General features: G+C 37.5%; 1 protein-coding gene across 1 annotated transcript in view; it reads right to left on the reverse strand.

Annotated features, from left to right (window-relative positions):
* Positions 1–705: 705 nt before the first annotated feature.
* Positions 706–14,484, reverse strand: part of LOC130413630 (E3 ubiquitin-protein ligase HECW1) — a 54,298-nt gene continuing 40,519 nt past the window's right edge. Inside the window, exons 15-29 of the mRNA XM_056738983.1 lie at positions 14,208–14,393; positions 13,911–14,045; positions 13,716–13,821; positions 12,970–13,066; positions 12,359–12,442; positions 10,756–10,862; positions 9,889–10,003; positions 9,415–9,528; positions 8,630–8,782; positions 8,041–8,139; positions 7,821–7,950; positions 7,295–7,441; positions 7,073–7,187; positions 6,224–6,422; positions 706–3,806 (exon numbers count right to left, since the gene is read on the reverse strand). Of these exons, the coding sequence (XP_056594961.1) occupies positions 3,695–3,806; positions 6,224–6,422; positions 7,073–7,187; positions 7,295–7,441; positions 7,821–7,950; positions 8,041–8,139; positions 8,630–8,782; positions 9,415–9,528; positions 9,889–10,003; positions 10,756–10,862; positions 12,359–12,442; positions 12,970–13,066; positions 13,716–13,821; positions 13,911–14,045; positions 14,208–14,393 (1,899 nt within the window). The 3' untranslated portion in view covers positions 706–3,694. The remainder of the gene's footprint in view (positions 3,807–6,223; positions 6,423–7,072; positions 7,188–7,294; positions 7,442–7,820; positions 7,951–8,040; positions 8,140–8,629; positions 8,783–9,414; positions 9,529–9,888; positions 10,004–10,755; positions 10,863–12,358; positions 12,443–12,969; positions 13,067–13,715; positions 13,822–13,910; positions 14,046–14,207; positions 14,394–14,484) is intronic.

Below are 14,484 nucleotides of genomic sequence, written 5' to 3' on the forward strand. Positions count from 1 at the left end.
GTAACGCATATAACTTTCTATACTGTATACAAAATTTTTTTTTCGTTGATGGAAGACTAAACCTACATAATATATTAATATTCTTGTGTTTACATTTTAACTAATATTATTTAATATTCACATTATTTTACCATTTTTAAGGATTATAGGCTAGTTCCCACAATGTTTACTACATCTGATTTGACTATAATTTCGGGGTTGTTTGGTCCCCTAAATAAAACAAAACCTCACACACATCCTACATAAATTTAAAAGCGTGTAAATCCCTTATACATTTTTGTCTTTAACGTAATTGAACTCACTCAAATTTACCTTAACCCTGTACCCACATGTTTAACTTTGAGACTGTATATATTGCGCTATTTGGCAGTAATAAGAACGTGACCTCAAAATAGGAGACATCATTTGTATTACTCTGTTCGCAAAACATGCAAACTGCCCCCTAGTGTTTCAACAGTGTAAGGACGAGGATATTTGTGTATTTTTTAAATGTGTGTGTACAAGGGCAGCAATAGTTCGTATAAAATATGTATTTTGCCCACAACTTGATGTGCTTGCCTCTTTGAAATGATTTTTATAGCCATGGGTGTGTACAGTATGTGTGCACTGAAACATGTAATGCAAGATATTACAAACAGATTATTTATTGACATTTATGTACAGTAATGTAGGCCAAAGGAAGCCAAATTGCAGAATGACCTACACAGCCAAGTCTACTCATGTAGAACAGGTCAGAAATATTACCCTGACCTACAGTTATTTGATTCTATTTACATATTTTCAATAACAATTTCATTTCATTGCAAGTAAAGGGTTTTCAGATGGAGTCTCATTACTTACAGTATTTCAAACTCATAGCCGTGTACAAAAAATTATAGAAAATACAAAAATGCAAATTAAAATTATATAAATACATAATCAGAACACATAACTGAACAGAATACAACAGCAAGTGGTCAGATTTTCAGTCATTTTACCATTTCTGTAAATAATCATTAAAACAATTATGTGCATTTTAATCCATTAATTACAAGTAGTGTACAATATTCCAAACAAAATTCAAAGCCAAGAAGATCACATATTTAAACACATTTTAATTCAATTTCACCCCCTCACAGGTCAGTTATATTGTTTAGGACAATATCAATGCAAAACTACAATGATACACACCGTCAGAGCCTGCATGCATTAAAATGGTTGTTCGCTACTGTATTAAGGACCTGTTAAAATGGCAAAACGCCTCACGGTAGCTTGGACCACCCATAGACTATCTCACTTTCTATGTCTGGAATTACAGTATCAGAGTGGTTGAGCTGTGTTTATCCAATGGAATGTGACATCAAAGAAAATAGCATTCACAGATACATTAAAATACCACATAATATATTTCACAACAAGTAAATTAACAACGGGATGTCGTCTTACATTTTGGTTGTTGTTGTCAGTGGTTATTATGTATGCATAACTGTTGCAACTGAGGAAAAATAAATCATGCAATAACTGCGATCATTTTAACCCGCTGGAGATCCCATTCATGAATGTGGACTCCTTATTTACAAAAAGAAAATTGTGGCAACGTCCATTAATGTAGACTGGAATTAAGAAGCATTAAGAATGTTAGAAAATACCTTAGAAAGAAACTAAATTATTGGTAAAAAAAAATCATGAGTTATTTCTATCTTGACCAGTCGCATTGGGCAGTACAGATGAGCTTTGTGTTGCTAATTTTGTTTTAGTGTGAAGTCGAATTCATAACCTTTGTCAAGTGTGTCCATGTGTACTACCTAATCTTAAACTGAAGCACTCACCATATTAGTGCATCAGAGAAAGTGAGGTACGTGACATCTGCTACATCTATGAAAAATCAGGTTTGAGTGCATCGTCCTCTAAATAATTGGGCCAAAAAGGGACAAACCCAGCCGATTAGTTAAATGAACCCAGAAAATGTTTATATCGACACAACTGGGTTAACAAAACCCAGCCTAGGTTCATTTACAACCCAATGGGTTGGGTCTATCCCTTTTTGACCCAACGTTATGTTGAAAATAACCCAGCCGTTTTTAGAGCGCAATCCTCAAAGTAGAGTCACAATGTTCAAAATAGCATACTAGCATACTACCTGTTCTATTTCTTCAGTAAACAGTGTGTATACTCTGCATAGAATGCACATTTTCAATGCATAGAATGATATATTCGTTCTCCCTGTGGTGGAATGAACTGCCAGCCTCCACCCGAACTGCAGCATCCTTCAAAACATACCTGTTCCGCATTATTTGACTAACCAATAACATTCTGTCTTGTGTCTCCAAAAAATTAATTCTCTCCCTTGCTTACTCCAGCTTTAATCCTCCTTGTAGCATGGCTTGTAAACGAACGGTACTGTTAAGCATGTTGACAAAATGTTTATATGCTCTCCTATTTGTAAGTGGCTTTTGATAAAAGCATCTGCCAAATGAGTAAATATATTGACGTGTATTGTTACATTTTGTTTGGTTATATGAACATCTTTATGTTTAAAAGTATACTATTTTCAAATATCGTTAAATTCACTCTGTGATTGGATGCACATTGGATATCTCAGTTAAACATGCTACCTAATGAGTTTAACAACTAGGATACCGTAGCATACTACTGTTCAAACGTTTGTCGCTGCATATTGTGTACTGTATCAAATACTATTAAAAATATACTGAGCAGGATACAGCAGTATGCTAGTATTCCATTCCGAACATAAACCAAGTGAGCAGTGTATAAAGTGCAGGTACCGTGTTCACACAAAACAAAAATCAATGAGACACTATGAGTACTGTACTGTGAAAAACTTGTTTGAGTGTTGAATGATAGACACTTTCAGTGGGCTCAATGTGCGGCAACTCAAAATTGTCATTTCCTTCAACGGAAACTGTAATAGCTTCCAATGTACAATATATCCACTATGGGCGAGTACATAATGTATAGTCTTGGGTTGGGACACAAGTGTACATCTGAATAAGATGTTACTGTACAGCAGATGTGCGTAGCAACAGCCTGAAGAGATGCCAAACCAAGAGCGCTTTTCCACCATCCTTTCTAAGCACAGTCTGAAACGGTTACAGTTATGTTTCCACGTGAGCCTGGTTTCAACACGGCACGATTACAAACTGTTCTCGGCTCTGAATCGTGCTAATGAATGCACACAGAGGCGTTATAGCTCAGTCTCTTGTGCTACCAAGGCAGCGTGTGACATGTTAGTGTTTACATTCTTAAAATGTCTGTTATCAGCCCTGATGTGGAAAATGAAACCACTTACGTACTGGCTGGCATGGATCGGCACGGAGTGGAACCATTAAGCAATGAGAACGATCCGGTGCGATGGTGGAAAAGTGCTCCAATAGAGGGATGTTGAAGACAAATATGAATTCATTTAGTTCAATACAATAGGCTGGAGTTAGATTGCATACATCACAATTCATATTCCATCATATTCCCCCGATGACTGAATGGTTCAATATGCATCTTATATGTTTAACATAATTTTAGTGCAGAAACATGCTATTTCAAGTCTTTTTGAACAAAAAGTTAAATCATTAAATCACAGAATTGCGCAGATACAATTTCTGTACAAATCTCTAAAAAGTCTCTTGTGGATTTAGTTTTTGAAAATGTAATCGCATTTAAAAAATGAAGTTATATACTGTAGATGTCCTGCATTCCTTCACTCCAGACCAAAGGTACTGGTCTCCTCCACGGCGGTTAGGAGTTTCTCGTACAGCATGGTGTATGATGGGTAAGGAGGAAGGTCTAGGCGGTTGAAGCATGTGTGCGCCCTGCAAGAGACAAAAAAAATGGGGCCAAAGGTCAAGTCTGTTGTCCGACATGTCCTGTACCTTGCTGTTTACAGTCTACTCAGGCAGCATCCTAATGGCGTGTGCAGATTAAATGTTGAGCATGCGAAATTCGTTCAGACGGTGCTGCGAAATGGGCGGGAACGATTCCTCCACCTTTTACATTCCTGTACCGAGAGGTCACGCTGTGACATTTGGATCTTCTGTTGGTCTCACGCACTCACGAGGTCAGAGTTCACAAAACTTGAAAATGCGAAATATCTTCGGACAGGTTTTCGTTTCCGGTCTGTCGCAATCACATGCGTATAAATGGAAGTCAATGCAGCGAAAAGTCAAGTGTGACCATGGATTGAAACAAATGTGATGCAACAATGTGATGCTAAAATAAACAAAACAATACAGTACATAGCACACAATCCTGTTTTTTTTAAATATAACTATTTTTAATGAAACTTTTTAGTATTGATTGAAATACATTTTTAGGTCCTGTCCCAATGGCACATTTGATGTGTAAATGTGCATGTCTGTCCAATCCACAATACCATCAGATGTCACATTTGAAAGATGCTAATGTGCATCCCCTTTTTATGAGCAACACGTTACCCAACTTGCACTAAAAATGAGCAAGTTGGAAATAATGAATCTGAAGTTCTGTTAAGCACTAAAACAGAAAAGCAAAAGCGCTCCCCACATTCATTGCGGCAGACCATGTGAAATTCTGAAGCTGAGTGAGGCATCTGTATCCTTTCCATCACATTGTCCTTATTTAGCTGAGCTGCTGACGCTGTGCACACAAAATGACAAATTCACAGTCGTTCTCACCCTGACAGAGAAATATGAGCTTGTGGTTTAGCGCTGACGCCGTCAGGCTTTGATCCCTGGTCCCTCCTGTTAGCCAGGAGTACAGGGTGCAACGAAATTTCAAGGTGAACACAGGAAACAGATCTGTCCTAAGTGTGTCTAACAGTCAGATCCAAGGCTGCTAAACAAAATATTAATTCAGTATTTAGACAAGAACCTGTTGACACTGCTTGAGTGAACTTAATATATAATTTTTTTCTGACTACCACATGTGGAGCATCCGATAGTTCCAAGCCCATTCATTTCAGTGTCTCCTAAACGCATTTGCTGTACAGTTGGGGCAACAACTGCATGTTTTACACTTTATCGAGTTTGCAGTTGAAATTATATGTTAAAATGAAACAAAGATTTAAATTTGTATACTCCCAAGATAAAATGCTGCTATAAATGTAGTCAACATAGTAATCAGTGTACACAATGTGCTAACGTTAAGCAAAATGTATGCAAATACAGCTGCTGTTATCTGTCCGGCGAAAAGCCATTTAAATAGGTTGGAACCATGGATTTGTTTGGAACTATTTAGGGCTCCATGAACCACGCTTGACCACACAGCGGCGAGATGAAGTGTCGTAACTCTCATATTCGACCGCTATGGTATATACAATTAAAGATCAGTCTCTAAACGCACTTCAATTTCAATCCCAGTGTTTGACCAACCAATTTGACGCCCTGGAAAAACAACCTATTCCAGTGTTTAGTGTTCCTAAAAACACACTTCCTTCCGAAGATATTATATCCATGATATTGAAAATTACTACAGAAATTACTACAGGTTTTGAGATCCCAAGCCTTTCTGTAACTCTAAATGCATCGAATCTACTCCTAAAAATTGACTTTTGCATTTAAAATAAATTGGAAAATGGATTAAAAGTTGGTTGATCTTGTTCACATGAGTATTTTGATTTATCATCAACTTAGTAGGGTTGTTAATGAATTCATTATTATTAGCAACATGCTAATAGATTTAGCATCACGCTAGCAACATGCAAGTCGTTTTAACAACATGCTAATCGGAACGGTCCACTGTTGTTGCTCACAGTTGACTAGAATGCTCAAATACTGAACCGCGCAGCCATGGCTGTGAAAACAATGGGATTTAAATCCCCGAAAGATGGGATAACCTTTTAATGTTGTCATGTGTTAGTATCGCATATATAATGCTTGAGTTTACACAACAATTAATATGTTTTCAAAATCATACAGACAGCTTGTGAGGTGCTCGTGAGGCGCTTGCCAGCCTGTGTGAAGGAGCAGTAGGTGTTTTTTAGGCTATTTAAGCAATTTAACATTACAGTTTGTGTCATGCTTGATTATTAATCGGAAATATGCTGTTTAATTGTGTTAACTTTGGTAACATGCAGTTTGTTAGCATCATGCTAATACATGTAAACATCATGTTTAATCATGGTAACTTGATGTTAAAACTTGATGTTAACGTCTGAGTTTTGCCATGGCAAGCATCACTTACATTTTCTTCAGAATCTAGTCATTATTATTATTATTTATTAACATCTGTGTGTGTTATCTCTGCAGTATACCTTGGCAGAGAGGTGATCTTTCCCCACTTTTCAATGCAGAAGCGCCTCAGGCCGTTGCTACCGCGCAGTGCTGCGAAACCCTCGTAGGGAACACTGGATGTGCCAGTCACAAACTGCAGCAGACGAAGCCTCTGTTCATTATTGAAGCGCTCCACAGCAGCCCAGAACCATCGCATCACTATGTGCCCGTCATGGTAACCTGGAGGGTGATGGAGAAATGAGCAACGTTTGCATTCCACAAAAGAAAGTCATAGTAGGTGTGTGACAGAAATTTTATTTTTGATATAGGCGAGGAGAGCGGGAAGAAAATGCAGCCTAGTTTAGAGCCCCTTCATCTGATTGCAGATAAGCTTATGTTGACATATCATAGGCTTTGCAAGAAAAGTAAACAACGCTTCCAGTTTCAAGTAAGGTCATCTTGACACTATGAAACAACCAAGCCGCTTAATGAAATTCACCCTTTTTGCTTTCAATGTCAACAGCTCTGTTCTATGTAATGAACAGCGATCCCAACAGATGGGATACTTGTTTTGGCATACGTGGTGAGATGAGATCTTATTGATCCCACAAAATCTCAATTGCAAATCATATAAGAGAATTTCAAGCAAAACTGTATGAAACCACTTCAAATAGAACAAAAGAAGAGTTTAAGCCTACTTTTGGATAAGGGGAAAGTACAGTTCAAGCATTTCACTGCAGAACATACAGCTCTTGATGTTTGCACTACGTTCCACTTGTATTTTAAATGGGGCTAGGAAGTTTAGACAGAAATATGAACCCTCCCAATGAAAAATGTCTTAAGACAATAATGTTGATATATCATTAGATGGATGTTTAGATTTATCTTACCTCCTCTATATTCTGTGTTGGACCTCCAGTCATTCAAATCGATTTCGGCCGTCCCTGCGATGACCAGCTCCAGCTCACGAGCATCAAACACTGAAACCAGGCGAGAGTCTACAACCTACATTAAAAAACACAAACAAAGGGGGTTGGCATGAATTTGATAACTATTATGAATTTATATATATTTATATTACTATAATACTATACATATATGTCTATACACACCTCATAGAAACCTCTCACAAGGGCTTCGGCCTGCTGCACTACCCCTCTCTCCACTCTCCATCTGGCCATGCGCTCAATGTACTCCTTCTTGTTCTTCTCCGTAACCTGGATATTAGTGCCACCCGACTTCAGTTCCCTTTCTGTCACCTGTCAAGAGGTCAAAAATGGTCAATGCCTGTCAAAGATATAAGAAGCAATAGACTTCATGTTTACAATATTATTAAAATGTTTCTGAAATAAATGCAAGTCTGCATATCCATGTCTTATATTTTTATGAATTTATGAATTTATTATGACATCTTAATGTGATTTGTAGTTTGACCTACATGTGCATTCAAGCTATACATATATTTGTTATAAGGATGTGTGTTTTCTGGCCTGGGTATAAAACCAAAACCTTTGTGCTGATAACGGTAACAGTAATGTGGCTCTGTTGTGCTGTGTTGGTTGACCAATGGTATGAGTTTGGGGTTGGACTACGTGTTTGTTTGACCAATGGTTGGGAGAGGGTAGTATCCAGAAGCACCTGTCCAAAGACCTCCTCATTCACTGTGAAGGTCAGGTCCAGGATATCCGTGATATCATTGTCTTTCATCCACTGTAAGCTCTGGTGAAACTCCTCGTCCAGGTATTCCAAATCACTCAGATCTGTCACTCTATAGAAAGACATACAACACAACAGACTTACAATCAGATTTCACGTTCTGGTTACTTTATCGTACTTTCAATGACCCATTGAGACGCACAATCTAAGCAGGGCCTTGTAGAACGGCCGGGTGAAGAAAGCATCTAACAGATACTGGTGGATCAAGGCCAGACCCAATATTCGCCCACTGAATCGGAACCTGCGAGGAAACATCAAAAGAAGAAAAATCATACTACTGTTTTGAAGTGCGACTTTGAATGAAATAAATCTCCTGCTTTTGCATTATTCATAGAATTGTTTGTGCTTAGGTAGAGAAGCAATGTTTGGTATAAATTAAGTATGTTTTTTTTGAATCCTTAAAAAAGTTGTGAATTTAAACATTGACATTGAACAAAGGTTCAAGACAAACCTTAAGAATTTGCCTTTGTATTTAGTCTCATAATGCTATAATTTACCCAACTAAAGCGCCTTTCTCCCGTCAGTCAAAATGCCATAATGAGAGACAAAACAAAGACATAGCGTGACCACCACTACATGCTTTTCTTTACAGTTGACCAACCGGCATGTAATTCTTCAACCACACACCACATCAACCAGAGAACAAAAGCTGAACTTCAAAAACATTCCAAGTCTAAGGAGCGATAATGAGGGACAAAGAGAGAATGATAGTGACAGAGAAAAATTCTTACCATTCTAAATGGTTCTCCACAAATGCAGACATGGGACTGATCTGCACGGTATACGTGTCGTTGGCCGAGTATTCAAACAGACCGTAGTATGGATTAAAAAGCTCCTGAGACAACAGGAAGAAGAATTCCCGCGATGGGCCGCTGTAGTCTAAACTGAAGAACATAAAAACAACACGGTGTTAACTTAACAACTGTTAAAGGGATACTTCAACCAAAAATGAAAGTCATCATTTACTCACTTTCGAGTTGTTCCAAATCTCAATACATTTATTTGTTCTGATGAATACAGAGAAAGATATTTGGAAGACTGCTTATAACCAAATAGATCTTGCCCCCCCATTTACTCCCATTGTAGGAAAATAACTTTATTATTTTTTGTTCTGTTGAACTCAAAAGAAGACATTTTGAAGAATGTAGGACAGCAAACAGTTCTGCACTTTTGCACTTTTGACCACCATTGTATTTTTTCCTACAATGGGAGTAAATGGGGGGCAAGATCTGCTTGGTATAAATAAATGTATTGAGATTTGGAACAACTCGAAAATGAGTAAATGATGAAAGAATTTTCACTTTTGGGTGAAGTATCCCTTTAAAATTATAATAGCAGGTTTATATATTTCATGCGTTTTCTGTTTAATAATTTTCCTCTATTCTGTGTTGTCATGTAAAATTGCTTTGAAATGATGCAACATTGTAAAAATGTGCCATATTAATAAACTTCAATTGAACTGAATGTATATAAGAAACTATTCCTATAAAGATGCACAAACACACAGTTGACTTACCCCTCCTCTCCCACAAAAGTGATGTAGAGCTTGTTCCTCTGGAGCTCCTTGCGAGAATAAGCCATCACTTGATTAAACGTACCTTCCAATAAATGATCCCTTCTGACAATCAGCCTACAACACCAGAAAATAAATCATCAATGTCATATCATAAAGTGAACAGACTCTTAGAGCTGTAAAATATAGAGTTTAACAGTAAATTATTTACATATGCGGGAACTACATTTTTATGTTACCAAGAAAAAGAAATGGGAAATTGCAAGAGCACGTTGCTAGCAACACTGCGGTCTTGAATTCACAGTATCAACAAAATGCAAAACATGCAAAACCTAAATGAGCATCAGATAAATAAAATTATTAAATGCAAAAAAATCCCTGCGTCCGTGTGCAAAAGGGAGATCCATGGGGCCTATTTTTCTCCCTACCACACATATTTCACCGAAAGAAAACACACACACACAAAGACACACTTACTTAATTTTTCCTGGCCCCTGGCCATAGCCTTTTGCCTCCAACTTCCTGTAAAAATTGCGAAGTTTCGCCTCAAAGTCTCTGCGGTACGGAGCGGGCGCTCTGGCCCTTTGCAATCCTGTCAAAAAACACAAATGCGAATGAAATCAAGGAATGAATATACAAAATGTAATGAGGTTTTATTCACGCATTGCAAAGATATTTAGTGTTAACTTGGTTAAATATGTTGAAAATATCTAGAGCCCTTCATGTGAAAACAGCACTAGAGATGGTGCAGGGTATGTCACGCTATAATAATTGTGCTTTTTCATCAACATTGCTTGTCAAATCCTACAGGCTCATTAAACTTGTGCTAGCACGTTCTGCGCAGCACAGCGGGACATAACCGTCATAAAATTAAGCAGATTTGAGTCACGTCTTCCCGCAGTGCGTGTGTGAACGATTGAGTTGACAAAAAATGTCCCGCCAAGGGGGATGCCCAAAAGTACCAGGGATTTGTTTCAGCATGAGAGAGGCTGAACTGCAACCACAAATACTGATGTGGGGAATGACTGCTCCTGCTGTGTTAAGAAAATAGAGTTGCTGCGTATTGGCACGCACCGCTATACACGAGGGACCAGCTCACGTTTCCACAAATGGAAATTGAAATGAAAGACGGTCTGAGAAGTCAACATGTGAATGTTTATTATTAAGAAACTGAATAAGTAATGGTTTATAAGACTACTGCGGTAAGTTCTTAAAGATAATGTCTGTTCGTCCTTTTTAAAGATCTAACTTATTTTTAGCAAAACCATAAAAATAATTCAATGACACAAGCCTTGTTTTTAAGCAATAAGTGATTTTACAGCACTTGGAGAAATGTGATCGTACCAGGTGAGCTTTGTGGTGAGGAGCCAGGGGAGCAGCGTGGAGAGAAGCTGATACCCGGGTGGAAGGAGTGAGAGGGAATAAAGGACATGATGTCTTCCTCAAATAGACTGCATGACAAAGAAAAATAATATTAATATTCTCATGTTGCTCAACACATCGGGAAAGAGTTACACAAAATTTAATGACATCACTGCTTGAAACATTCCACAAATGAATATAAATAAATGCGAGACTTTTTTTGCAATAGTGGAGTGAAGATTTGGAGCAAATAATTACTTAAAATTTAGGTATGCTTCTTACACCAATCTATGTTGTTACTTAAGCACTGCAAAAAAATTACGTTCTTACTTAGTCTTTTTTTCTTGTTTTCCAGTAAAAATGTCTACAAATTCTTGAAACAAGATGCATTTTCTTGTTGAGCAAACTGACCTAAGAAAATAAGTATTGTTTTTAGTCAAAAAATATGAAATTTCAGTGAATTTTCACCTAAAACAAGCAAATAATTCTGCCAATGGGGTAAGAAAAATAATCTTGAATTAAGTGACTAAGAAAAAGGTAAACCTTAATTCAAGATTATTTTTCTTACCCCATTGGCAGATTTATTTGCTTGTTTTAAGCACAAATTCACTGAAATTTCATATTTTTTACTAAAATCAAGACTTATTTTCTTAGGTCACTTTGCTCACCAAGAAAATGCATCTTTTTTCAAGAATTTGTAGACAATTTTACTGGAAAACAAGAAAAAAAGACTAAGTAAGAACGTCATTTTTTGCAGTGAGAAAACTAGTAACTTAAAGGTACAGTTTGTAGAAATCGCCACTAGAGGGCGCACGATCGAAACAACAACAATCGTGTGGCTTGATGGCGCTGTGTAGAAGCGTGGAATGACGGGATATGTTGTCTTCAACTCCACTGATGATAGTACCGCTGATACATCAATCAGACGGGAACGAGAAATCATGTTAGCGGAAGCGGAAAAGAAATAAAGTTTTATAATTGTTGCGTTTGATGATATCATTTTATTTCATCATAATGAATTAGACCCGAGTAATGTAAGGTTTAAAACTAAATTGTTAGTCATAGATGTTACAGTAATTGTCCAATTCGATGGTGTTGTAACACTGCAGAGTTTTAAGTGTTGAAATCAATCATAGTAAAAAATATTTTGAACGTAACCACATCATATGCAATAATGCTAGACGGACAGATGGTACAAAGTACTTCCGCATCTGCCTGACAGTGTCACGCGGTTGCTACATCAGTAAAGGCGGTAACCAAGGGTAACGTGGTTATGACACTTGACAAGCGACTAAGTGTCCCCGGTCCACTGTTTAGAATGGCGATTTTCTCAGGATTTAAAAGCAGTTGGAAACATTTGAGATATTGTAAGTACTCAGCTGAAAAATATATATAACATTGGTCTAGGGGTTTAGGGTTATTTAACTGCAAAATACTTACAAACTGTACCTTTAAGACTCAGAATACAGAAAACATGTTAAATAAAAAATAAGACAAAACAAAACACACATTGTTACGACAACAAACAGCATCAAACTCACTTACGGTTACCTTGAGAACAGAAGATGACTAGTTGTCAACATACCTTAACAGCATAACCACGTCTGCATCACAAGACAGCTTTTCAACACCTTGTGGGCCCTCGGTCCTAATGTAATGGATTTTCTCCCTGACAGAAAAAACACCATCAAAGCTATTCGTTCAAGTGATATCAGGTTTCGATTCTCATTGTTTTTGTTTTCTATCCTGAAAGGCGGTTGAAAGGTTTGATCTCATGGGCTGTCAATTGCTCTTAAATGTAACAGTAATGCACTTCTCCTTTGTTGGATGGATTTATAATAGGGTGAATTGAGGAATGCTTTTAAGATAACAATAAACTCGCTACATCCGTGAAACAGTCCCCGACTTAATGCCTGACTTACCAATACAAACTTAAATGCTGATTCACTGTCAAAAACATTGCTCTTTAGACATTTTAAACATTCTTAGTATGCAACACTTAAAAATGTCTTATTAGGCAAATGAAGATGGAGAAAGTTCAATATTTGTACAGCATAAGAGCAAAGGTAAATACAATCATAGCAAACTCCCAGATAGCAACAGGTTCAGCTGGTGTTGTCAGAGTGTGTTGTTTCGTTGACAAACAAAATACTTTTTTCCATTCTGTACATCACGCAAGCAAATGCATGGCCTCACCTGAGCGTATGATTCCTGGCTAGACTGGGTTGCCGTTCCTGCAGCATGTCTAATATGTTTGGTTGACGAAGGAAGGCCACAATCTTGTCATTGTAACCTGAAGCAAGAATACAGAAAGTTGAATGATAACCCTGCTGAGAGAAATTCTAATGGTTTCCATTAAAAAAACGATTGTAAAAGATTAGCTTTTTTTAATAAACCATTATAAAATGCCTTCATGTTGTGTGTTTTGGGCATTATTCCAATTGGATTGAATGTTGTTCTATCGGTACCAATTGATTGGTTCTATTGTTTTATTCAGCAGAGTAGCCAAAGTCTTGAACACAAATACAAAATATTGTATAATAAAGCAAAACAAAAACCAACAACAATGACTTTTTACTGTAAAAAATGTTGCTGCCTTAAATTTTCACCCAAAATCGTCATTTTAACTAAGCCTCCTATTATACATTTTGTCAATTACTTTGAAAAAAAAATACTTTCTAAAATTACTTTAACTGCTTTAATCTGAAGAGACGGAGTAAAAACATTCATGGGTAGTAAATAGTAAGTTGAAAGATGAAATCACTTGTAAAGCCAATACTTAAAATAACATATCAAAATATGGGTGCTACGTTTAATGAAATTTGCAAAAAGCTTTGTTGCTTATATAAGTATTTGCTATTCCTCCTACCAATCCTTACCTTTATCTAATATATATTTGGTCATCATAATCAGAAAAACAAAGCTAGTCTGCGTTTACTAACCTAGAGGCACTGAATCAGGCTGGTTTTGACTCCTGATGGCAGCTACAAGACCATTTCCGGGCCGGCTGACCAGCGATGCTCCTCTGCTGCGGGACACCTCTGAAGCCTGACATAATGTCACACATAATTATAATCATAATGCAAAAGACTGAAAAGCTGAATGCTAACCTAAAAGCTGTTTGTGTCTTTGTGTACCTCTCCAGCACTATAGCTGCGCAGTCTCTGTAAATGTTGTCTGTGCGTGAGGTGGTTGGGCAGTCGGCCGTTCTGAAGGGGAATTCTGGGGTCGATAAAAGTCGTCGCACGACTGTTGTGGTCCACGAAGAACGACTACTCATAACACACAAAAAAAATGAAATTAATCACTTTGTCCGTTTCGATCTCAGTAACTAAACGCCTCCAATAAAAGTATTCCAGAAAGCATAACGAAAAATATTTTATAACATGGTTTTACAAAATATGTCTTGTTGTAAGCTGCTTGAAAGTGCTCACCTTGCCCTGCGGGTCTGTTTTGATCTCCCAACCTCTGGGGAGCTCCAGATGAGTGTCAGCGAATTTGTTGAGGAAAGTGACAAGGTCGCGGTTGTGTTGATATCGCTCAAAGTTGCGTGCGTCTCTGCGTATTTTCAGGATCATGTGCTTCAGGCAGGTGCTGCTCGTAAACATTCTGTATGCCCCCTGAGGACAAGAGTTCAGCACAAGCGTGAACATTCAATCAATGCTTTATATTTTTAAGGGTCTTTGTAAAAGTGTTAACTTGTAGAATACG

Source organism: Triplophysa dalaica, chromosome 23 (genome assembly GCF_015846415.1).
Source record: "Triplophysa dalaica isolate WHDGS20190420 chromosome 23, ASM1584641v1, whole genome shotgun sequence".
Classification (NCBI taxonomy): Eukaryota; Metazoa; Chordata; class Actinopteri; order Cypriniformes; family Nemacheilidae; genus Triplophysa; species Triplophysa dalaica.